The sequence below is a fragment of the Sapajus apella genome, unplaced genomic scaffold (assembly GCF_009761245.1).
Source record: "Sapajus apella isolate SASKATOON/1434 unplaced genomic scaffold, GSC_monkey_1.0 scaffold40, whole genome shotgun sequence".
In the NCBI taxonomy this organism is placed as follows: domain Eukaryota; kingdom Metazoa; phylum Chordata; class Mammalia; order Primates; family Cebidae; genus Sapajus; species Sapajus apella.
In genome coordinates this window covers 1,823,236-1,846,245 of record NW_022436980.1, presented here as the reverse complement: position 1 = coordinate 1,846,245, position 23,010 = coordinate 1,823,236, and the positions used below count along the sequence as shown (strand labels likewise).

Below are 23,010 nucleotides of genomic sequence, written 5' to 3'. Positions count from 1 at the left end.
CACGAGGTCAGGAGTTTGAGACGATCCTGGCCAACATGGTGAAACCCCATGTCTACTAAAAATACAAAAATTAGCTGGGCATGGTGGCGTGTGCCTGTAATCCCAGCTACTTGGGAGGCTGAGGCAGGAGAATCACTTGAACCAGGGATTCAGAGGTTGCAATGAGCCAAAATCGCGCCACAGCACTCCAGCCTGGTGACAGAGCAAGGCTCGTCTCAAAAAAAAAACCAAAATATTTAAGTGCCTAATACATCTTTTTGTTAAGCAAATTATGTTATAATCAAATCAATGAAAATTGGCAATGTGCTTATGATTAACTCTTTGTAACCCAGAACATTTGATTCATCAGAGCCCTCTATTCCTGATTATTCTGAATAATCTACTACTTCTGGTTTTTATGTTTCTTAGGATTAAGACTCATTCAGATAACTGGTTGACAGCTAGAATGATACTGCACATATTCAAGTGTCCACAGTTTCTTTTTAAGATTTTGAAATGGAAAAATAAAAACCTAATATATAAATCTGACAAAATTATTATGAGTGTCTGTCTGACCCAGACACTCATAATAAAGAAAACTTAAAAGACAGACCACATATTTGGGACACAAGTCCCTGCTAGAGCCTCCTGGTTAGGTAACCACCTTCCACACTTCCAATACCTTCAGTGACAGGAAAAAACTTGGTCTCTGGCAGTCCATTCTCTTTGAACAACTCACTGATACAGGTTCCTTTCAGATTCACAGGCTAAACTCTTCTAAATTTTCACATTACTCTTGCCTTTACAACTCAATTTTAAGCTTTGCATTAGCAAAGATCATGTGCATCAGATAAGCAAGCCAATTTACTCTACAACCTCCATTAAGTGTGCATTCCTCTACTAGGTGCTGGAAAGCTAAAAATGACATTTCCAGACTTTCTTGCAACTAAGATTCTAGATATGATCTAGGTTCTGTCAACCATAGGCATCACATAAAACTTGAATTAGAAGTGAGTGAAGTTGGGGGAAAGGTAGCAAAAGCCATTCATTTTTGGTGGTATGGGTCAAAGCAAAGGAAGCATTAATTCTGGAGTCAGCAGCTATAGCAGCAGGTTCCTGATTATAACAAGAATACTGGCTCCCTCTGTTTCAAGGCAATATTTGTAGGTGACTTTCTAGAGAATGGTAGTCAGACATGTTAGACTGGGCAAAGAACTCTTCAATGATCTTGAAAATTCAACAAATGAGAAGTTTCCAGGGGAATGTCAAACCAAGTAGAAATTTTATAATGAACTATCCAAGAAGCACTTACAGAATAAATACAGGATAAAAACAGGAAATAAAGCACAGTAGATTGGTCTGGACTTGGGCACTCCCTTTGCCACTATGTGATTTTTGAACCAGTTGATAGGTCTTACATTCCTCATTTATAAAATGGGAGTCATATAATGGTACCTACCCATTTTTATAAAGAGTAAATGAGATAATACTTGTAAAGAATCTGCTAAATATTTTAATATGTATTTGCTATTGACACTATTAAGATAGTATTTATTTATAGAGCTATATAACTGGAAAAGGCCTTAAAGAACATCTAATCCAACTTCTTTTCAAAACACCATGGCCAAAAAGGATGAATGAAGTACAGTTACTACATTCAATAAGCTCATAATTCAGTTAAGAAAAAAAAGACTATGAAAAAAATTAAATTTGGCAGTAAATCATTGTAATTTTTCAATACAGAAAATAACATTCTTACCACTGATATTAAGTAGACAGAAAGTTAATATAGCAAGAAAATTTTTAATAGCTAATTCCAGGAACAACCAAATGATGCAAATATTTAAGACAAAAGTTTTTATTCTCTTTCCACACTATCTTAAGGATTTTAGCCCACATTTCCTTTCTATGTTCACCAAGCTAGGGAGGCTTTCTAATCTTTTATTAGTCCCCAGCACATATATAACCTACTTAGGAAAACAGTCTTCTTTCACCTAGAGCATATCTCTATCACCCAACCAAATATGCCATTGCCAAAAATCTGTCAAGTAATCTGACTAGCCTTAACAATACATATACTTATACTTTTATTTTATTTTATTTTTTGAGACAGGGTCTCATTTTGTCACCCAAGCTGGAGTACAGTGGCCACAATCTTTGCTCACTACAGTCTCAATCTCCCGGGCTCAGGCAATCCTCCCACTTCAACTTCCCGAGAAGTTAGGATCACAGGTGTGCACTACCACACCCAGCTAATTTTATTTTTTGTAGAGACAAGGTCTCACTATGATGCCTAGGCTGGTCTCAAACTCCTGGGCTCAAGCAATCCTCCTGCCTTGGCCTCCCAAAGTGCTGGGATTATAGGCAGAAACCACCATGACTGGGCCTTACCAATATTTTTTTATATACCCATCTATGGTGAAACTTCTTTGCATCAAGACTATCATGATACTCTTAGTAGCTGGAAAGAGAAAAGAAGAAAAGTACAATATATTTTTATGTACTTCAGCAAAGACAGCCAATTTTGCATCTCAATTTCATTTGGGTGATAGAACCCAATTTTATTTAGGTTCATAATGTACCCAGCTAAAGGACTATATTTAGCTTCTCTTATAGTTAGGAGTGGGCATGTGTGGAAATGATGTAAGCCTGGCCCATCAGAAACTCTCCTTTATATTTCCCTAAGCTCTTTCCTCTTCTAGCTGACAGAGATTGGTCACAGCCACCTTGGAGGTCACATGTTGGAAGACAGTAGAATCTCCATCAGCCTGGGTCCCCTGATTGACCACATGGACGAACTCTTGGCAACCAGGACAACTCCTTCAGAGTTTATTTGTAATAGATGCTACCATTATCCTAATTCAGCCACTAAAGGGGTAGAGTTGTTAGAATGTAATCACACTGACACCTTCTACTTACAAATTTAAAATGGTATAGAGAAAGCTAAATACCAAAACCTTTCTGTGATGTTATTATAATAAATTATTTAAATGTTTTCTGCATTTTCATTTATATTTTGACTTCCTCTGGTAGTACTTACATTTTAACAATCTTATCATGAAATTTTATTTCTGAAAGTAATCTGTGGTCTAGCAGAAAAACATTTTATTAAATGAAAAATTACTAAGAAAAATAATTCCTACAGAAAGGCTTTCCAGACAGTTTCTCGGTTAAATAACATGAAGAACTTAACGGCTGAACAAGACTTACCAGTGATGTACAAGAAGCAGGATGATTATAAGGATACCACCACACTGTTTTATAAATGTTGATATATTGAATGAAAAGAGCAACCAATAGGTAGATGAAAAAAAGGAATTCAAAGAGCAGGCTCCCATCCACGGGCAAGTCAGGAATTTGGCAATGACGAACAGGACCTGGGGTGATTAAGGCTGTGATAGGCGGGACTGGAAGGCCAATAGCACTACCATTCCTGAAAGAGAAAACTACGGTTAACTCAAACGGTGATAACCTCCACTGCCACAAAACATAAAAGGCTTCTGCTGTCTCCTCCATCTACCCCTTAACTATAGGCATTCCCCCACAAGACTCCATCCTAAGATCCTCTTCTTTTCTCCCTCTACACATTCTGCCAGTGATCTAAGATGTAGTTATGGCTTCCGTTATTTCCTACATGATGAAGACTGTAATTTCTCTCTGTAGAGCTCACTGCTAAATTATAGACCCATTATTCAACTCCCTACTAGACACCTCTGTGTTCTTCCCTCTCACAGTTTTGACCTTAGTTCATGGCCCACCCAGTTAGCTGCCCATGTCAGAAACCTGGGAGTCATATTAAAACTTTTATTGTCTGGGCGCAGTGACTCACACCTGTAATCCCAGCATTTTGGGAGGCCAAGATGGGCTGATCACCCGAGGTCAGGAGTTCAAGAATAGTCTGGCCAACATGGCAAAACCTCGTCTCTACTAAAAATACAAAAATTAGCTGGGCGTGGTGGTAGACACTTGTAATCCCAGCCACTTGTCAGGCTGAGGCAGGAGAATCACTTGAACCTGGGAGGCAAAAGCTGCAGTGAGCCGAGATCATGACACTGCACTCCACCCTGGGTGACAGAGCAAGGCTCTGTCCCCCCCCAGAAAAACTTTTCTTCTGCCTCTCCATATCCAGTCACTCTCTAAATCTCCTAGACTCCACTTTATAAAACTTTGTCCAAACTGTACCTTTGTCTTTAAACTCATTTGCCTTAGTTTAAGCATTCACTATTTTCATCCAAACTACTGCAGTAATCCTCCTATACTCAATTCCACTTTCACTAAACCCTCCAACCTGTCTTCAGGGATCTTTCTAAGGTAAAACTCTGATAGTCTTATTCTTACCTAAAACCCTTTAACTGCTCTCTACTACCAGTGGGATAATAGCCAAAAAATTTTAGTAGCCCTATGAGACCCCTCAGCTTAACAGACTAGCTTTACCTCTTATCACTCCTTCATATGCACCCTATATGATACTCATGTTATTTGCTTTCTGGAACATACATGCTATTCTTTTGCATATGTTATTCCCTTTACATGTAATAATCACCTTCCATAATCACCTTAACTTCTCACATTCATACATAGTGACAAAATCCTTCAAGACTTTTTTTTACTCGCTCTTCAAGATTTTTAAACTACTCAAAACACATTCTCTGTGAAGCTTATTCTCAATCAAAACTGATTGATCTCTCCTCTGTGCCACCATAATACCTAACTATGCTTTTATTACTGCATTTTTCATACTGTTACATAATATTTTACACACATCTACATTATGTCTTGCCTACCAGACTATAATCTTAAGAACAGAGACTATACTTTTCTTAGTTCACTGCAAATATGTACCTTTAGGTTGAGAAGGCAGTAGACCAATACAGTTACGAAAAAGAGAGAGAGAGAGATCTCTTAAAACACAAAAAAAGACACATTTTAATCTGTATCTTCTTATTGTTCTTTCTTCCATGCTCTTTTATAGATCAGAAGGCTGCCTAAAGGTATAAGATGGAAGGAGGAGAAAAGTTTCCTTTGTTTATATTCCTGGGAATACTTAGAGATCTAAGCGTCTATTATTTTTTACAGACCAAAGAAAAGAAGCTTGGCCTAGATATTTCCAAAGAAGATTTGAGAGAAGGAACAATATTAGCGTTACCATTCTACTCTAAAATTTCCAAATATAGAAATTGGTATGTAGTACAGTACTTTAAGTGACTCATGGGAATATGAACTCTGCTCATTCTGAACGGTTAAGAATACTATGGCAGAAACTCAGAAGACCCAGACGGGAAGAACAGGAACTGGGGGAAGAGGGTATGGAAAAAATTATAAGTTTCTTCTTCACATTCTCAGAGCATACTCCAAGAGAGCAAGCCTACCAAGTAATAGATTGTGAACCACCAGTAGGTCTCAGACATACCTGCTCAATCATAAAGTCTTTGAGGTGGGCCACAGAACTGTAATGTGCCTCCAGGAGGCACCATTCCACACAATACAACATGAAAGGCAGCCTTGGAAGTTTACGAGTTGGTAGACTTGCATGAAGATAATTACAACAAGCAGCCAATCTATTCCCTCACTCCAGTTGATTTATGAAATTAAAAATTCTTATGAGCAGTTATAAGGTTACAAGCCTCTACTGTAGAACAAACTAAAAATTCTTATTTCCTTTCAGTCAAAAATACACTAAGAGGGAACACATGCTAAATTACTTGTTATGACTTTAGGGCTGAAAAGGTACTTAGAGAATTTTTCCCAAGTGAAGTAGACAAACGTTTTTACCATTAACAAAGTCGATAAAATGCTGGGCCTCAAGAAAGGTATTCAAAACAAAGTATAAAAGACCTACACTTGTCATACTCTATACAGCCTTGACTATTAAACGTCAAGCCAGAAAACAAAGAGACAAAGGTCAAATAAAATGAGATCTGGCCAAGCATGGTGGCTCACGCCTATAATCCCAGTACTTCGGGAGTCTAAGGCAGGTGGACCACAAGGTAAGGAGTTCGAGACCAGCCTAGTCAACATGGTGAAACCCCTTCTCTACTAAAAACACAAAAATTAGCTGGGTGTGGTGGCACGTGCCTGTAATCCCAGCTACTCAGAAGGCTGAGGCAGGAGAATGACTTGAACCCGGGAGGCAGAGGTTGCAGTAAGCAGAGATCGCACCACTGCACTCTAGCCTGACAACAGTGTGAGTCTTCGTCTCAAAAAAACCACAAACAAACAAAAAAAAAAAAAAACCGAGATCTGTAGCATCAGTAGGAAAAAGGTACTCCTACATAAAAAGAATCTATGAGATTACGTCTTCTCCATCTGATCTATAAAGTTGAAAACATAAGAAGGGATATGATTGTTTTTAAAACTGAAAAAAGAAACTGAAACAGATTCAGTCAATATATCTCAAAAAATCAGTCACAGAGGTATTATTTAGGAAAAATTAAAGTATTATTCCTCTAATAGGCTATACAAATAGATTTAAGAATCTATTCAGAACTCATATAATTTCTCTAGCAATGAGCTGTGACAACAAATGTGAAGTGCTGTTCACCCAGGAAAGCTCATTAAAGCCCAAGGCTTTTATTGGGGGAGGGCCACAGGGGCACCTTCTTCCTAGCAGTACCAAAATTCCAGACTCTCAAAAGGAAAGCAGGTGTTCAGCATAGCTACTCTTAGGAAGGCCTGCTTACAAGGCTTACATCTGGGAACCTTGACTAGTAAACAGTTCCCTACAGTGATATGAACTTTCCCTAAATAACAAGAATGGCTCACTGTGCCTAAACTGTATAAACAATGTGGTTTATGCTGAACACCTGTGCTTTTTCCTTGCATGTAAAGTTTTCGTCTGGGAAAGGGTTAACACAGCAGGCCTGAGACTGACTCGTATGGAGCCAACAAGCAGCAGAATTTAGGGAAGTAAATGGATAAAGGAATAAAGATTAAAAGGCATAAAGAGGAACAGAAGAGACAAAGAAAGCAGTGGTCATTTGGACATGTTCAGGTAACATTATTAACAAAGTATATGCAAGGAATAAGCAAAGAAAAAAACACTCAGTTCTTCTCAAATAAGATTCTCCCTCAATCAGAAGCTAAGAAATTCAGAAATACACAATATATCTTCCTTTTTCAAAAGGATAATAATCTAAATACACTGTTGCAAGAACAAATCCCCACTCCCCAAAGGTGGAAAGCAGGAAAAGGAACTACAATTTCCTTTTTTTTTTTTTTCTTTTTTTTGAGAGGAGTTTCGCTCTTGTTGCCCAGGCTGGAGTGCAATGGCACAATCTCAGCTCACCACAATCTCTGCCTCCTGGGTTCAAGCGGTTCTCCTGCCTCAGCCTCCTGAGTAGCTGGGATTACAGGCATGTGCCACCACGCCCAGCTAATTTTGTATTTTTAATAGAGACGGGGTTTCTCCGTGTTGATCAGGCTGGTCTCAAACTCCCGACCTCAGGTGATCCGCCCACCTCGGCGTCCCAAAGTGCTGGGATTACAGGCATGAGTCACCGTGCCTGGCCTAGGAACTACAATTTCAATCTTGATTGTGTTACTAAACTACCGCTTTGACATTCTAGAGTTTAACCTTACCAATTAGACCACAAACACCTACCAAACAGGGGCAAATGCTCTCTGCTCCAGCTGACCTATGTCTATCTTGCAGAATCAAATGTATCATCCAAAAGTATATAATACTTAAGCAATTACCTATTTCCCTTCAATATTCTACAGCACTCCAGAAGTGAGTTCTCCTCATCTGGACACTCTCTTTATTTGTATATATCCTTCCTAAAACTATACTAGAAACTACATACTAGTTCTTTAATCTTATGTTTTTATACCTCTTCCCAAGGTCTTTTTTTTTTTTTTTCCTGTGATGGAGTCTTGCTCTTGTTGCCCAGGCTGGAATGCAGCGGTGCGATCTCAGCTCACTGCAACCTCCATCTCCTGGGTTTAAATGATTCTCCTGTCTCAGCCTCCCCAGTAGCTGGGATTATAAGCGCCTACCACCTCACCCAGCTAATTTCCATATTTTTTTAGTAGAGAGAGGGTTTCACCATTTTGGCCAGGCTGGTCTTGAACTCCTGACCTTGTGATCCACTCGCCTCAGCCTCCCAAAGTGCTGGGATTACAGGCGTGAGCCACTGGCCCAGCCTCCCCCAGATCCTTTATAACAAATTATTCCATCTGCTTGCTTCCCACCAAGAATACAAATATAAAGCTTTCTTTTCCCAAAATAATTTCTCTAGGTAAACATGTCACAAAATAATCACTCAATAATAATCTTGATGGCTTTTCAAACCATGAACAATTATTTTTTTCATTTTACAATGTTGGAAAATACTTTATTCTACCCATCCCTCACTCCCCCCAGTTAATTGCTAAATAAACATATGTTAAAGGAAGAGAGAAAGGTAGATTAAGGCAACCATGGTTGGAACCTTGAATACCCGGATAGAAGAGCTATAGTGAAGGCAGTTAAGAGCAGAGGTATTTTCCAAATGTTCCTACTTCTTCTCAGTATACTACCTGCAGACTCCAAGTGCAAGCAGAAGCATCTACAAATGACATTTTCATTGGCTTTCAGTTCTTTTTAATAGCAGAACACTTTATTTTCCTTCCCCCAAGATATTTTACATAGTATCTTAGTATTTAAAACACATAGGAAAAAGAGTTAGTCTGATTAAGAGAAGACTAAGAAACCTCAAGCCTAGACTGTTAGGTTTGCATGACCCATTTTCCCTTCTAATCCCTTTTAAAGCAACCCAGGAGACACCAAAGAGGGACTGCATGGGACAGTTTGAGAACATAATTATCTAGAGGAATACTCAAAGTCAAAGAGAATGAACAAAGAACTGCGGGAATTAATATGGAGGCAAACCTAGAATTTTTAAGCTAGGTAGAATCCTAGTTAGGGACAGCTAGGATTTTCTATCACAATTTGAAAGTACTGAATCAGTAAGTTGATAGTATGTATTAATAAAATTAAGGCATGTACCTCAAATAGCAAACAACTTTTATCTCAATACCTATATTAGATAGTACTTTATTCAAAAGCATTTTTGCATATTCTCATTCTTTTTTTTATTTTAAAATATATAAAATACTTATTATGTGTAGAAATTTTGGAAAATTCCATAAAGTTTTTTAAAGTTACTGGAATTTACTACTTCATTTATTTTCAACATCCTGCTATGATGCAAATCGTATCACCACTTTTAAAATAAGGAAATCCAATGAATAACAGAGTGAAAAATAATGTAGAACAAATTAGTTACTCTGTAAACCTACATAAACAAAACTTGGATTAAAAATTAGTATGAAAACCAGAGACTGAACAAATCCCTCCAAACTGGAATTTCAGGAAAAGGTCCACTGAAATGATGAGATCAGAACTAATTTTAAAGATTGGGTAGAAGAGGGATTGGAAAGTCAGGAAAAAAAGGGCAAAGGTCAGGCCTAGAAAACAAAAGTGCATAAATACCATTAGACGGCCCTGAAAACACAGGAGTAGTACTAATTGCTAGCTCTGAAAATTAAAATCCAGTCAAGAGAAAAGCTCTTTTCAGGAAGGAAGGAGAAATTAGCTGGCAGAAATTATCATGGGCAAATACTTGATTAGGTAAAAGCATCTCTTTGCACTGCTACATGATCAAACTTCCTGATGGCATGAGTTACCCTAATAAACAGCTACCATTTATTAATACCAATTTTTTGACAATTTTAAACCCATGATGGAATCTGACTTATAATTTTAGCTGGGAGTTTTAATTTGCCCTCTTAATAAAAAACAACCTTATGTGTAGATAAACCATCACTTTTGCCTTCTATTTTCCTTCACTTCTCCCTTCTTCTAATAGAGCCTAACTAGAATTTAGATTATCAGCCAAAAGAAAGAATGGCACTGCTTTCACTCTGTGGGCACAATATCACATCTTTTTACCTCTAAAGTATTTTGCGATACTGAATTTTCAGTCTTCAAGGGCAGGATTTCTACCTCAGTGTTAAGAATAAATCTCAATAAGTAAATATCTGAGTGGCATGATGACTTTTATATCAGTCTTACTGATCATAGGACATTACAAATTATACATAGCCTTATTTTTTCTTTACCTGTTTCTCAAGCCTGTTCCACTGCCACAGCCCCCACCAACCAAAGTCTGCAAAGAAGGTAAAGCTGAACGGCTTAGCTGTTGCCGACTAGGGCCCCTCCGTCCACCGGGCATGTCCAGGAACCAATCTGCTTCCAGTGCCACCTGTAGTTGCAACCCAGGTTAATGGCTGTCAACCAGTTTCAACTCTGAACAACAACAAAAACATTCAAATATCAGCAGACTACTTTTAAAGTAGGCAACAAAAAGAAGACAAAAACTGAGTGATCAGGCCTTACAAAAGCAGATTTCAAACGAATGTTCCCAATGTCTACTACCTACAGTATTCGAATTAAAGGACTTTTCAGACTCTAACAGTTCAAAAGCCTAAGTTCTGATTTCAGCTCTGTTCAGCTTAGGCAAGTCATAATTTATGTCTTTTGTCAACTAAATTGTATCATATGTAAGATATTATAATCAGAAGTTTACAAGAAACATCACAACTTACACGTTTCCAGGTCAATGTTTCACACTTAGACTATTTGAAATATAGAAGAATCGACACTTTACAAAACGTTAGGTTTTGTTATCAAGAGATTTGGGTTGTGAGCTCGGATGGTCACATATTATCTGACCTTATCTCAATCAGTTAACTTCTGAGTTTGTTTCTTCATGGGGCGGGGAGGAAGTGTCCCCTGATCTGTAGAGATTGTTAGGACTGAGGAAGAGGAATGAAAGGGTACCTACCATTAGGTTTTTTAACTGTTTAAAAGTAAAACTGTTCAAGTGGCATCTCTATATGTTAGGGTGAAACTATTGAAAGGAACTCTTTAAGTGGGTGCCCGCTCCAGAAAAGCTTATGTAAAATCATACAGAAATTACTGAAACTGCAAGATTAAGAGACAAGTAAAAGATCCTCACTTTGGAGGGGAAAAAAAAGCTGTTTTCATCATTCTACGGCAAAATCGTGATTCTGCCAATATAGATACCAAATGTTTCCTAAACAATACAACTAAAACTCCAAGGATGACACTGGAAAAACCCTGGTTTTCAAATGTTCCCTATTCCTAAAAGCCTTCGGCTGTAAACTAACCCCAAGTGAAACAAAGTACTGAAACTGCTGGATGCAGGGGCTGCTGGTCCTTGCTCCGTTAACGAGCAAATGGAAAGAAAACTGAAGGGCATAAAACTGGGACGGAAGAGGTGAGAGTATGGGGTGGGGTAGACGGCAAGAGACCACAAACTTCAACAAACTGGTCCCTAAGATAATTCGGCAGAGAACTTGAAAAAGCAGCCTCCGCCGCACACCCAAGAGGGCCAAGACAGGTCCAAGACAGCCGGATCTTGCGGCAGCTCAGTAATACTCACGCATGGAAGTGTCCCAGCCGGTGGGGCGGGATCCCTAGGAAGCGGCGACAACTTTACAGACTGGACCCCAGGTAATGGAACTCCCTCCCCGCGTGGAAACGCTCCAAACCAGCTGTTTGTACGCAGGCAGCCCCCGCCTAGAGAGTCAAGAAAAGGTGTCCAGGCTTCCGGTTGCCAGACTCAGACCCAGACTCCGAGGCAGTTCCAGAGCCAGAGCTAAAGCTACAGCCAGAGCCTGGTCCCGTCAGCACCCATCCCCAGCCTCCATTACCGCGGAGCTGAGGAGACGTGGCAGCACACGGCGATGACGTCAGCTCCGCGACTGCGGGCGAGTGGGCCCCCGGAACTAGCCGACACTCCAACCCCTCCCGTTTGCACCTGCGCAGTGGGACTCGCCTGCTCCTCTTGACTCGCGGTCTCGCCCCTTCCGGCCAGTACTGGCCAACGCGTTTCCTCCCCGGTCTCAGTCGGCTCGTAACTACGAGGCGCAGGTACCATGCTAGTGACGCTTCTTGCTGTCTCTGAAACTCCATGTAATAAGTTATCACCCCCATTTTACAGATGAGTGGAGATTGGGAGGTGTCACCTAGGATCACGTCATTGCTAAGTGAAGGAGCCCAAGTCGTGAAGTCATGCTTCAGCATGCAACCATGAGCTTATTGTTTAAGTAAAGGACTAGACAGAGGCTGTGGTTGCAAAGTGAATACCGCAAAAGCTCAGAGTCTAGTGGAAGAGAGAAGACACCGGGAAAATACAGTAATTAACACTAAAAGTATATCCAAGGTCCAGAGATAGCATGCAAGAGTAATGAATTCTGTGGGATGGTGGTGGTGTCAATACCAAAAAAAGCTTTGCAGAGAGCTTGGGGTTTCAGCCAAAATTCCACAAATGCTTAGGGGCTTTATGGGAGAATGGCTGTCCTCCTGGAGGGGAAGTGGCATTTAAAACAGTAAAGATGTGAACAACGTCATGATGAGTTCAGGAATTGCCAACAGTTTGATATTAGAAGTGTAAGAGTGTCTCGCCAGGCCCGGTCACTCGTGCCTGTAATCCCAGCACTTTGGGAGGCTGAGGTGGGTGGATCACGAGGTCAGGAGTTTGAGACCAGCCTGACCAACAAGGTGAAATCCCATCTCTACTAAAAATACAAAAATTAGCCAGGTGTGGTGGCAGGCGCCTGCAATCCCAGCTACTCCGGAGGCTGAGGCAGAATTGCTTGAACCCAGGAGGCGGAGAGGTTGTAGTGAGCAGAGATCACGCCACTGCACTCCTGCCTGGGTAACAGAGCAAGACTCCATCTCAGAAAAAAAAAAAAAAAGAAGACGAAGAAGGGTAAGAGTGTCAAAAGGAGCACTTGTGTGATCTTTCACTCCGGATATTTTAAGCTCCTTAATTGAAAGTTATTTGTATTGAATTGCATGATTAAAAACCTTTTTTAAGAATTCTGTTGTATCAGGCACTGGACTAGTAGCTTTACACATTTCATTTAAATCTCACATTTGATATCTTCTACTATGGTTCCTATTTTACAGAGGAAACTGAAGTTAAGAGAAATTAAGTAACTTGTTGAAAATATCCTGGCTGGCAGGCAGGGTGGCTCATGACAGTAATTCCAACACTTTGGGAGGCAAAGTGAGAGAATCACTTGAGCTCAAGAGTTTGAGACCAACCTGAGCAATATAGTGGGACCTTGTCTCTACAAAAAAAATTTAAAAATCAACTGGGCTTGGTGGCTCATGCCTGTAGTCCCAGCTACTTGGGAGGCTAAGGTGGGAGGATCACTTGAGCCCTGGAAGTCAAGTTTGCAGTGACCCAAAAGTGTGCCACTGCACTCCAGCTTGGGCAACAGAGAGAGACCCTATCTCAAAAAAAAAAAAAAAAAAGAAAGAAAAAGAAAAAGAAAAAAAAAGGAAAGAAAGAAAAGAAAATAGCCTGGCTAGCTGGGTGCAGTGCCTCACGCCTGTAATCCCAGCACTTTGGGAGGCTGAGGTGGGTGGATCACTTGAGGTCAGGAGTTCAAGACCAGCCTGGCCAACATGGTGAAACCCCATCTCTATTAAAAATACAAAAATTAGCCAGCCAGTAGTGACATGCGCCTGTAATCCCAGCTACTCGAGAGGCTGAGGCAGGAGAATCACTTGAACCTGGAAGGCCAAGCTTGCAGTGAGCTGAGATTGCACCACTGCACTCCAGCCTGGGCAACAGAGCAAGACCCTGTCTTCAAAAAAAGGAAAAGAAAAGAAAAAAAGTAGCCTGGCTAATAAGTGCCAGAACCAGAATTTTGAGCCAGAATGACTGATATCAAAACCAGTACAGTTAGTAATATTCCCAAATATTCCTAATGTACCACAGAGCTGTCACTTAGGAATACACACAAGTCTCCAACTTAGGATGGTTTGACTCACAATTTTTTGATTCTATGATGGTGCAAAATCAACACCCATTCAGGAGGAAATGTACTTCCAGTACTCATACAACCATTCTGGGTTTGTTTTTGTTTTTTTCATTTTTAAGTATAGTCATGTGTCCTATAATGATGTTTCAGTCAATGAAAGACTACATATATGATGGTGAGCCCATGAGAGTATACTAGAACCGAAAAATTCTTATTGCCTAGTGATGTAGCTGTCTTTATGTTGTAGTGCAGTGTATCCTGGTGTACACAAACCTGTACTACCAGTTGTATACAAGCATAGCACATATGATTATATATAGTATATCATACAAAATAATGATAATAAATTACTGTGTTACTGGTTTACGTATTTACTATACATACATGTATTGTTATTTTAGAGTGTACTCCTTCTGCGTATTAAAAAAAATGAAAGTTAACTGTAAAACAACCTCTGGCAGGTCTTCAGAAGGTATTCCAGAAGAAGGCATTGTTATCATAGAAGATGACAGCTCCATGTATGTTACTACCCTGAAGATCTTCCAGAGGGGCAAGATGTGGAGGTAAAAGATAGTGATGTTGATGATCCAGACCCTGTGTAGGCCTGACCCAAACATACACATGTGTGTTTGCATATTAGTTTTCAACAAAATAGTTTAAAAAGTAAAAAATAAAAGAAAACATTTTAGAAATAGAAAAAAAGCTTACAAAATAAAGATAGAAAGAAAATTGGCTAGGTGCAGTGGCTCACACCTATAATCCCAGCACTTTGAGAGGCTAGGAGTTTGACAGCAGCCTGGCCAACGTGGAGAAACCCTGTCTCTACTGAAAATACAAAATTTAGACAGGTGTGGTGATGTACACCTGTAATCCCAGCTACTCAGGAGGCTGAGGCACGAGAATTACAGCAAGAGCTGTAAGCTCCATTCATGATAAGTGCCCTATACAGGTGTATCATTTTTACTCTGTTGCTGTACCTCTATGTTTAGATCCACCAATACTTACCATTGTGTTATAATTGCCTGTAATATCCAGTACAGTAACATGCTAACTAGGTTTGTAGCCTAGGATCAATAGGCTATTCCAAATATCCTCAGTATGCAGTAGGCTATACTACCTAAGTTTGTGTAAGTAACTCTGTGATGTTCACACAACAACAAAATTGCCTGACACATTTCTCAAAACATATTCCCATTGTTAAACAATACACTGTTGTACTGCACACCTTCCTGGAAGTAGAAAAAATTTTGATTAAAGTTTCATTTGGATTCTGGAAGAGGCCGAGGTGGGCAGATCACTTGAGTTCAGGAGTTTAAGACCAACCTGGCCAAAATGGTGAAACCCTGTCTCTACTAAAAATACAAATATTAGCCAGACGTGGTGGTACATGCCTGTAATCCCAGCTACTCAGGAGGCTGAGTCCCAGCTACTTGGGAGGCTGAGACTGGAGAATCACTTGAACCTGAGAGGCAGAGGTTGCAGTGAGCCAAGATTGTGCCACTGCATTCCAGCCTGGGTGACAGAGTGAGACTCTGTCCTCTGTCTCAAACAAACAAACAAAAAAATCAATTGGCTTTTATTAGTGACTCATGAATCAGGCACTATCCCATCTATGAAACAGAAAGGTGTTCTAATGAGCTGAGCAGAAGGGGTTGGCCTTATAGGCAGAAATGGGCTGAAGAAAGCAGAAATAAGAAACGAAGATCAGATTGGTCATTTTGAAGTTACTTTCCTTAAAAAGTATCAGAGGGGACTTCTTTATCATGCCAGCTCAGGTATGATGAAGAACCTTCTGACTGGTTGCTGTGAATCTCCTACTTGTTGGTAAACTGGCCCCTTTTAAAGTTGTTTAATTTCGTGGCACCTAGGACAAGTGCCTCCATTCTGTTTTTTTCTACTCTCTTGAGGCCTAATGCCAGAGTTCAGTCCCAAGCAACGACCTCCTGTAAACTTTATTCAACACCATTGATTCATTTTTCCTACCTCTAAGTCACCCCAACTGTTATAAATTCCTATTACAAAGGGACCCATGCTATGCTAATTGCAACTTCTGGGGTCTAACTGTGCTATACACACACGCGCGCGCACACACACACACACAAACACACATACACACGCGCGCGCACGCGCGCGCGCGCGCTCAAAGAATCTATGCCATTTGATAAGAGACAATTTGACATCAAGAGAAGAATTGTCTAGTCTAGGCTCTATGCCAAGCCTTGGTTGTGCCGCTAACTGTGAAACACGTCCTCTCTGACCTTAAGTTTTCTGGCTGCAGACCTATTTTCCCAGGGGTGCCAGAAAGGAAGGATAGGCAGCTGATCCATTCGTTTATTTTCCCCACCTTCCAGTCGCAGACTTCTCAGGGAAACTCCGCAAGGCTGGGGACCGGAGGAGGGGGTGGAGCAGCAGCGTGGCCATCTTTGTGCGGGGCGACCCGCCGCCCACGTGCTGCAGCTCCTGGGCCATCTTTGTGTGGGGCCACGCTTCCGCCGGCGCCGCAGCGGGGAATCTGCAGTAGGTCCGCTGGCTGGCGATGGAGTGGTGGGCGAGCTCGCCGCTTTGGGTCTGGTTGCTGTTCCTCCTGCACCCAGCGCAGGGCCGCCAGAAGGAGTCAGGTGGGCTCGGGGCAGGGCTGACCCTCCCCTTGGCCTCAGGGGCTGGCTGGGGTCCCGAGGCGCTTCCCCGCGCGACTGGCACCTAGGATGATGCTTGGAGCTTGGAGCTGGACAGAGGGCACCGGGGCGCCTTGCAGCGGAGAGTGAGGTTCCCGGGTCTCTGCCCCGCCCTGAACCCTGGAGAGTAACCCATCCCCCGGAATTCAGAATGACAGGGAGGATAGGGAATTCCCCGTTCACTCGCAGGAAGTGTCGCCTCTGCTTGGCTACCCTGGACCTGCCTGCAACACTGGGGGGTCAGGGATGGGGGCGAATGTCGTGCGTGCGCCCGTGTGTGTATATGCGTTGCTAGAAAAGAAGAAGAGGGGTTTAATTTCTGTAGCTTTTAACTGATCCTCTTTGTGGAGTTCAATTTGATTAGTAGATAGTGAGAGTCCGTGTCACTATCCATAGCATTCTGAGGGTTGGGCATTAAGCTTGGGAATTTTCCAGTTTCTTAGACACCAGATACCCGGCTAGAGGAACAGGCTTGACGTGAGCGTGGGAGTTACACACACAAAAATTCCTCCCTGGGGTTTTCTTTCCACCAGTGGGATGGAAAGGGGATTTCTGAAAGCTTTAGTCTTCTGTTGCTTCTGCCTGTGTGCTGTTAGCGAATAAGAACGCTCAGGATAATTTTTTAAACTCTCATTTACTTCGCTTTTTGAAGGTTCAAAATGGAAAGTATTTATTGACCAAATTAACAGGTCTTTGGAGGATTATGAACCATGTTCAAATCAAAACTGCAGCTGCTACCGTGGGTGAGTTATTTTCTTTGATGTGTCTTTGAGAGTTTACTTGCTGTCACAGGAAGTATTCTAACATCTCTGAGAGATTTGGATGCAGTGGTCAGAAAGGCAAGGATGTTTTTTTATTTCTACGGAGAAGAATAATGCTCTGGGATGGGAGAGGCTCAAGTGGTCTCAGCCTAACCACTGACTTGCTGTGGGATTCAGTGCATGTGTATCTGTTTTTCCCACTGGGCTGCAAGCTTCCTAAGGTTAGGGTCTGTGTCGTATTTGCTGTGTCTCCTGGTGTTGGCCCTCAGTAAGTGCTTGATAAATATTGTTGAAGAAATAAACCCACCTATGGTTGAATGTAGTCCTAAATTTCCTAATGGTTATCTTTGGAGAGTACACATCGGGCTGGGCATGGTGGCTCATGCCTGTAATTCCAGCACCTTGAGAGGCTAAGGCAGGTGGATCACCTGAGGTCAAGAGTTTGAGACTAGCCTGGCCAATATGGTGAAACCCATCTCTACTAAAAATACAAAAATTAGCTGGGCATGGTTGCATGTACCTGTAATCCCAGCTACTCAAGAGGCTGAGGCAGAGGTTACAGTGAGCTGAGATCACACCACTGCATTCCAGCCTGGGCAACAGAGTGAGACTCCATCTCAGAAATAAATAAATAAATAAATAAATAAGAAAGAGAATGCACATCAGGGCCGGGATGTGGTATGGTAGAAAAATAACTCTGAAAGCAGACTTGGGTGTTAGTGCCGGTACTCCCACTGGTTACCCCTATGCCAAGCCATTTCACTACTCTGGGTCTCAGATTCTTCATCAGCTAAATAACAGGGTCTTTTAAGCTCCTCATTATGTTATTTTGACTCCTCAAAAAATCCCCTGGATGCTTATGATACTTGTTGAAAACTTACTGTGCACTCAACTTTAAAAAGAATACAAAATAGTATAATAGTGCTGTCAGGCTACCAGAGTAAGGGGGTGTAGGGGAGAGTGCAAACCAGACAGACCAGAACAAGAGAGTCAGTGCTAGACTGTAAGGCATAAACTTCACTTCCTGTGGGATTGGGAGAAGGAGATGCCAGTAGGACTGAAGTGACTAGAAGGACACAGGTGTGGCATGAGTAGCAAAAGAGGAATACAGAACTGGCAAGGGAGGGGCAATCCAGATGGAGGGAGAAAGAAGAGACATTGACCCGCTTTTTACTTTTTGTTGCTTTATTGCCTTTGATGTTTCAGATTACCTACAGGGCTTCTAGGGAAGAGCTGCTCATTCTCACCCTCAATTGTTTCCTTCCGCTTACTGCGTTGTCTAGTATGAAACCTAAATGCACTTAGGAAGTAGGTGGAATGGTACCTGCTTTCCTTGATGACTCCCATTCTTTCCCAGTGTCATAGAAGAGGATCTAACTCCTTTCCGAGGAGGTATCTCCAGGAAGATGATGGCAGAGGTAGTCAGACGGAAGCTAGGGACCCACTATCAGATCATTAAGAACAGACTATACCGGGAAAATGACTGCATGTTCCCCTCAAGGTAAGAGTTATTAGGTAGATATATCCTTTGACTTTATTACATATAGGCTTACTTGATACCCTTTTATAGAGGAGCAATTCAGGGAACTAACAAGCAAATCCCTCCTCACATTTCAGAGGGACTGCAAAATAGTGACGAGCTCTTCTCCTTGCCTGGGAATTTTTCTTGTGAGCTCCTCTCAAAGCCTGTCTCCTCTTTGAGGCGTGGCTCATCACTGGTTGTACTGTCGGTGGCCCTGCCTCTTCTGCTCCTTCCCTGGGATATAGTGGCTGCAGGACACAGTCTGATGAGGCTTAGCAGGCCTAGAAGGAGGGAGCTGGGCTGAAGGAGGAAGAATTGGTTGAATGTCTGTCATGGGCCAGTATAGTTCTAGATGCTGAATATTCAAGGAGAGGTGGTAGCGTCAAGAGGAGTAACTAGATGGGATGTGGTGGCTCACACCTGTGATCCCAGCACTTTGTGGTGGATTGCTTGAGCCCAGGAGTTTGAGACCATCCTGGATTATGGCAAAACCCTGTCTCTACAAAAATTAGCAGGGTGTGGTGGTACACACCTATCCTCCCAGCTACTTGGGAGGCTGAGGCAGGAGGATTGCATGAGCCCAAGAGACAGAGGCTGTATGTAGAGAGCCAAGATCGCACCACTGCACTCCAGCCTAGATGACAGAGTGAGATCCTGTCTTAAAAAGAAAAAAAAAAAAAAAGAGGAGTAACTAGTGCTGCAGATTATACTAGCCAGGACTTCAGGTGTGAGAGCTGAGGTACTATGTCAGTGGGCTGAAGGCAGGTGGTAGGCAGGGACGGTCATGGGCTGAGCGTGGAGGTTGGGTTTAGGCATCATTGCACACATAAAAAGATAAACCTTATTTTTGGATTTCTTTTTAACTCAAATCTTTATAAAATTATAAGATACAAAACTCAGAGGGCATAATATTCCCTTAATCTAAGACCGTCTTTCTAAACAACCCCTATTCTGTCATTAAAAGTAAAATAAATGTGCAGAGTTGGAAAAGAAATGCATCAATTTGTACATAAAGATTTATAGTATTTGTATTTAATAAAAGCTTTGTTATAATTTAATATTTTCTGTTATAAATATATAAACAAGAAAACAATCTGGGCACAGTGGCTTGTGCCTATAATCCCAGCATTTTGGGAGGTCAAGGCAGGCAGATCACTTGAGGTCCGAAGTTCAAGACCATCCTGGACAACATGGTGAAACCTCATCTCTACAAAAAATACAAACATTAGCTGAGTGTGGTGGCATGTGTCTGTAGTCCCAGCTACTTGGCAGGCTGAAGTGAGTGGATCACCTGAGCACAGCAGGTCGAGGCTGCAGTGAGCCTGAGCCATGATTATTCCACTGTGCTCCAGCCTGGGTGACAGAGTGAGACTTGTCTCAAAGAAATTTAAAAAAAAAAAAAAAAAAGGAAGAAAAACAAAAAAGAAAGATTATTTAATATCCCACAACCCTGAGGAAATCACTTACCCTGTGGCCATCAGATATCAGGGGAAACAAAGTTGTAGTGGAAAAAATGATTAAGGTATTTTAAACAGACATTTGTTTCATTATTTGGGACTCAATAATAGAGACTTTAAATATAAATTATGAGTCTAGGGGAATTTTTAACTTCCACAAATGAGAAATAAAATAAGAATATAAACATACTGGACTTTGAAAGCTTACCCAATGTTTAATAGTTTGCTGAACAATTGGCATATGAAATTAAATACTTTCAAAGTTTCTGAAAGGTACAATTCTCTTCTTCCTGAGCTCAGATCATTTTGATCAGAATTGTGAGCTTAGAAATGTTCTGAAGGGAGCACAGGACCTTTCATTAGCAATAAAATAATGTGTATTTCCATTGATAGGGAACTGAAAGTTCCCTATCCTAGCTACACCTATAACCAAGGAAAACAGAGAGGGACAAAATACAAATAGAATACAGCATTCCAAAGCACAGTCCTTAATGAAATGCACACAGTTTTATGGTATCTCAAAGATTCCGATCTAGCTAGAAATATATTTCTAGGTCTAGATACTTTTAATTCATCCTGTTTCAGAAACCTGTGTGACATTTTAAAAATTCAGCTTCAAATAAAATATAAACTCCACATTTCAAGGAGGAGCAGAGGAACCAGAGGTTTAATTAATGATAGAGACAAGTCATTTCAAAGATGACAAGTAATGATATTTTTTAAATAACAGTTTTAGTGTGGTTAACATAAATTACATATAAAGTATATAATGTAAATGTTCTCACAACAAAAAATAGTATGTGAGGATATGTGAATTAGCTTGATATACTTATTCCACAATGTAAACAGATCAAAACATTACATTATATCCTGTAAATATATATAATTATTATTTATCAATTAAAAACAAAAAATACAGTGTACACTGATAAGTCTTCATGTATGTTTATACCAAGATAATGACCCTTCCATCTCAACCAAAAGGTTCCTTGTGCCTCTTTGCATTCACTCTCTCCTGTGTCTCCCTGTCTGCCTTCCCTGTCCATGTCCCACCTTCAGGCAGCCACTGACTGCTTTCTCAAATTATAGATTATTTTCTAAAGTTTTCTATAAATGGAATCATGAGACAGTACTATTTTAAAAGCTAAATGTGGCTGGGCATTGTGGCTCACACCTGTAATCCCAGCACTTTGGGAGGAAAAGAAGGGCAAATCGCCTAAGGTCAGGAGTTCGAGACCAGCCTGGCCAACATGGTGAAACCCTGTCTCTACTAAAAATACACAAAAAAATTAGCCAGGCATGGTGGCAGGCACCTGTAATCCCAGCTACTTGGGAGGCTGAGGCAGGAGAATCACTTAAAACCGGGAGGTGGAGGTTACAGTGAGCTGAGATCACGCCATTATACTCCATCCTGGGCAACAAGAAAGAATTTCCGTCTCAAAAAAAAAATGAATAAATAAAATACAATTAAAAGCCAAATGTGAAAGAAATATGAGTGTTTTACCTGTAATGTTTAAATTGTACTGCAACTTTTTAAAAAACTTTTTAACTAGTTTTTTTTTTTTCTTTTAGTGTCAAAGAGTATTAATGCACTTTGGATATGTAAAATATCCAAATATTTTACCATCTATTTGATGGTAATATCTGTTTTATCAATTAATATCTATTTTACTATGTGCTAAAATATTTGGATAACTCCAAAAGACATTCAGTGAAAAGGAACTTTCTCTTCCACCTCCGGCCCTCAGACCTCTAGTTCCCGAGACTGTTTTTCAAAAGACAATTAGAATTATGTGTCTTGTATATCCTTCTAGAAACAGTCTATCCATATATAAGCATCTAGACTCATCAACAAACTAGAACATGCTCTATCTTCTGTTCTGCACTTAGATTTCTTTTCCATTTAACAGTAGATTTTGAGATGGTTCCATACAAGTCCATAGAGAATGCCTCACTCCTTTGTGGCTGCATAATAGTTTATCATATGGATTTCTTCATTCAGCCCTCTGTTAGTGGACATTTAGATTATCCCTCACCACATCATTTTGCTTTTTGGATAATGCAAGCAATACTGCAGCAAACATCCTTGTTACCATCAACACTCATGTAAATATATATGTAGGCTAAGTTCTTAGAAGTATAATAACTAGGCCAATTAATGTCATTTTTAAATCTTGATAAACAGGCTGGGTGTGGTGGCTCATGCCTGTAATCCCAGCACTTTGGGAGGCCAAGGTGGGTGGATCACCTGAGGTCAGGAGTTTGAGACCATCCTGGCCAACATGGTGAAACCTCATGTCTACTAAAAATACAAAAATTAGCTGGGTATGGTGGCGCGTGTGGGGAAGGTTGCAATGAGCCGAGATCATGCCATTGCACTCCAGCCTGGGCCACAGAGTGAGACTCTGTCTCAAAAAAAAAAAATTGATAAATAGGGCACAGTGTCTGTCACCTGTAATCCCAGCACTTGGGAGACTGGGGTGGGAGGATCACTTGAGCTCAAGAGTTCAAGATCAGTCTAGACAACATAGCAAGACTCTGTCTCTACACACACACACACACACACACACACACACACACTTGCCGGGTGTGATGGCACACAGTTGTAGTCCCAGCCACTCAGGAGGCTGAGGTGAGAAGATTGCTTGAGCCTAGGAGTTTGAGACTACAGTGAGCCATGATCATGCCACTGCACACTCCAGCCTGGGTGGCAGAGCAAGAGAGACCCTGACTCAAAAAAGAAAAGGAGAAATCTTGGTAAAGAGAAGCAAATT

The 23,010-nt window shown here is 41.0% G+C and overlaps 2 protein-coding genes and 1 long non-coding RNA gene across 8 annotated transcripts in view; 2 read left to right on the top strand and 1 right to left on the bottom strand.

The window, feature by feature from the left end:
- The window catches only part of TMEM39A (transmembrane protein 39A), a 32,817-nt gene extending 21,068 nt beyond the window's left edge, over positions 1 to 11,749 (bottom strand). For 3 of the 4 annotated variants that reach the window (XR_004275433.1, XM_032298979.1, XM_032298981.1), the window contains exons 1-3: positions 11,427 to 11,749; positions 10,081 to 10,267; positions 3,190 to 3,412 (exon numbers count right to left, since the gene is read on the bottom strand). Coding sequence is in view for 3 of the 4 variants with exons in the window: in XM_032298979.1 (XP_032154870.1) it covers positions 3,190 to 3,412; positions 10,081 to 10,193 (336 nt within the window). In the remaining variant the exon portion in view is untranslated. The remainder of the gene's footprint in view (positions 1 to 3,189; positions 3,413 to 10,080; positions 10,268 to 11,426) is intronic. The other variant, XM_032298980.1, reaches the window with a different exon arrangement.
- Positions 6,070 to 13,309, top strand: LOC116565428. Its single transcript, XR_004275436.1, has 2 exons — positions 6,070 to 6,115; positions 13,228 to 13,309. It is a non-coding gene; the product is annotated as an uncharacterized LOC116565428 (long non-coding RNA).
- A 980-nt stretch (positions 13,310 to 14,289) lies between these two features.
- The window catches only part of POGLUT1 (protein O-glucosyltransferase 1), a 26,531-nt gene continuing 17,810 nt past the window's right edge, over positions 14,290 to 23,010 (top strand). Inside the window, exons 1-3 of one of the 3 annotated variants that reach the window (XM_032298983.1) lie at positions 14,290 to 14,384; positions 17,149 to 17,239; positions 18,615 to 18,758. In XM_032298983.1, coding sequence (XP_032154874.1) covers positions 18,664 to 18,758 — 95 coding nt within the window. In that variant the 5' untranslated portion in view covers positions 14,290 to 14,384; positions 17,149 to 17,239; positions 18,615 to 18,663. Of the gene's footprint in view, positions 14,385 to 16,274; positions 16,583 to 17,148; positions 17,240 to 18,614; positions 18,759 to 23,010 lie in introns of those variants that run through there. The other 2 variants (XM_032298982.1, XM_032298984.1) reach the window with 2 other exon arrangements.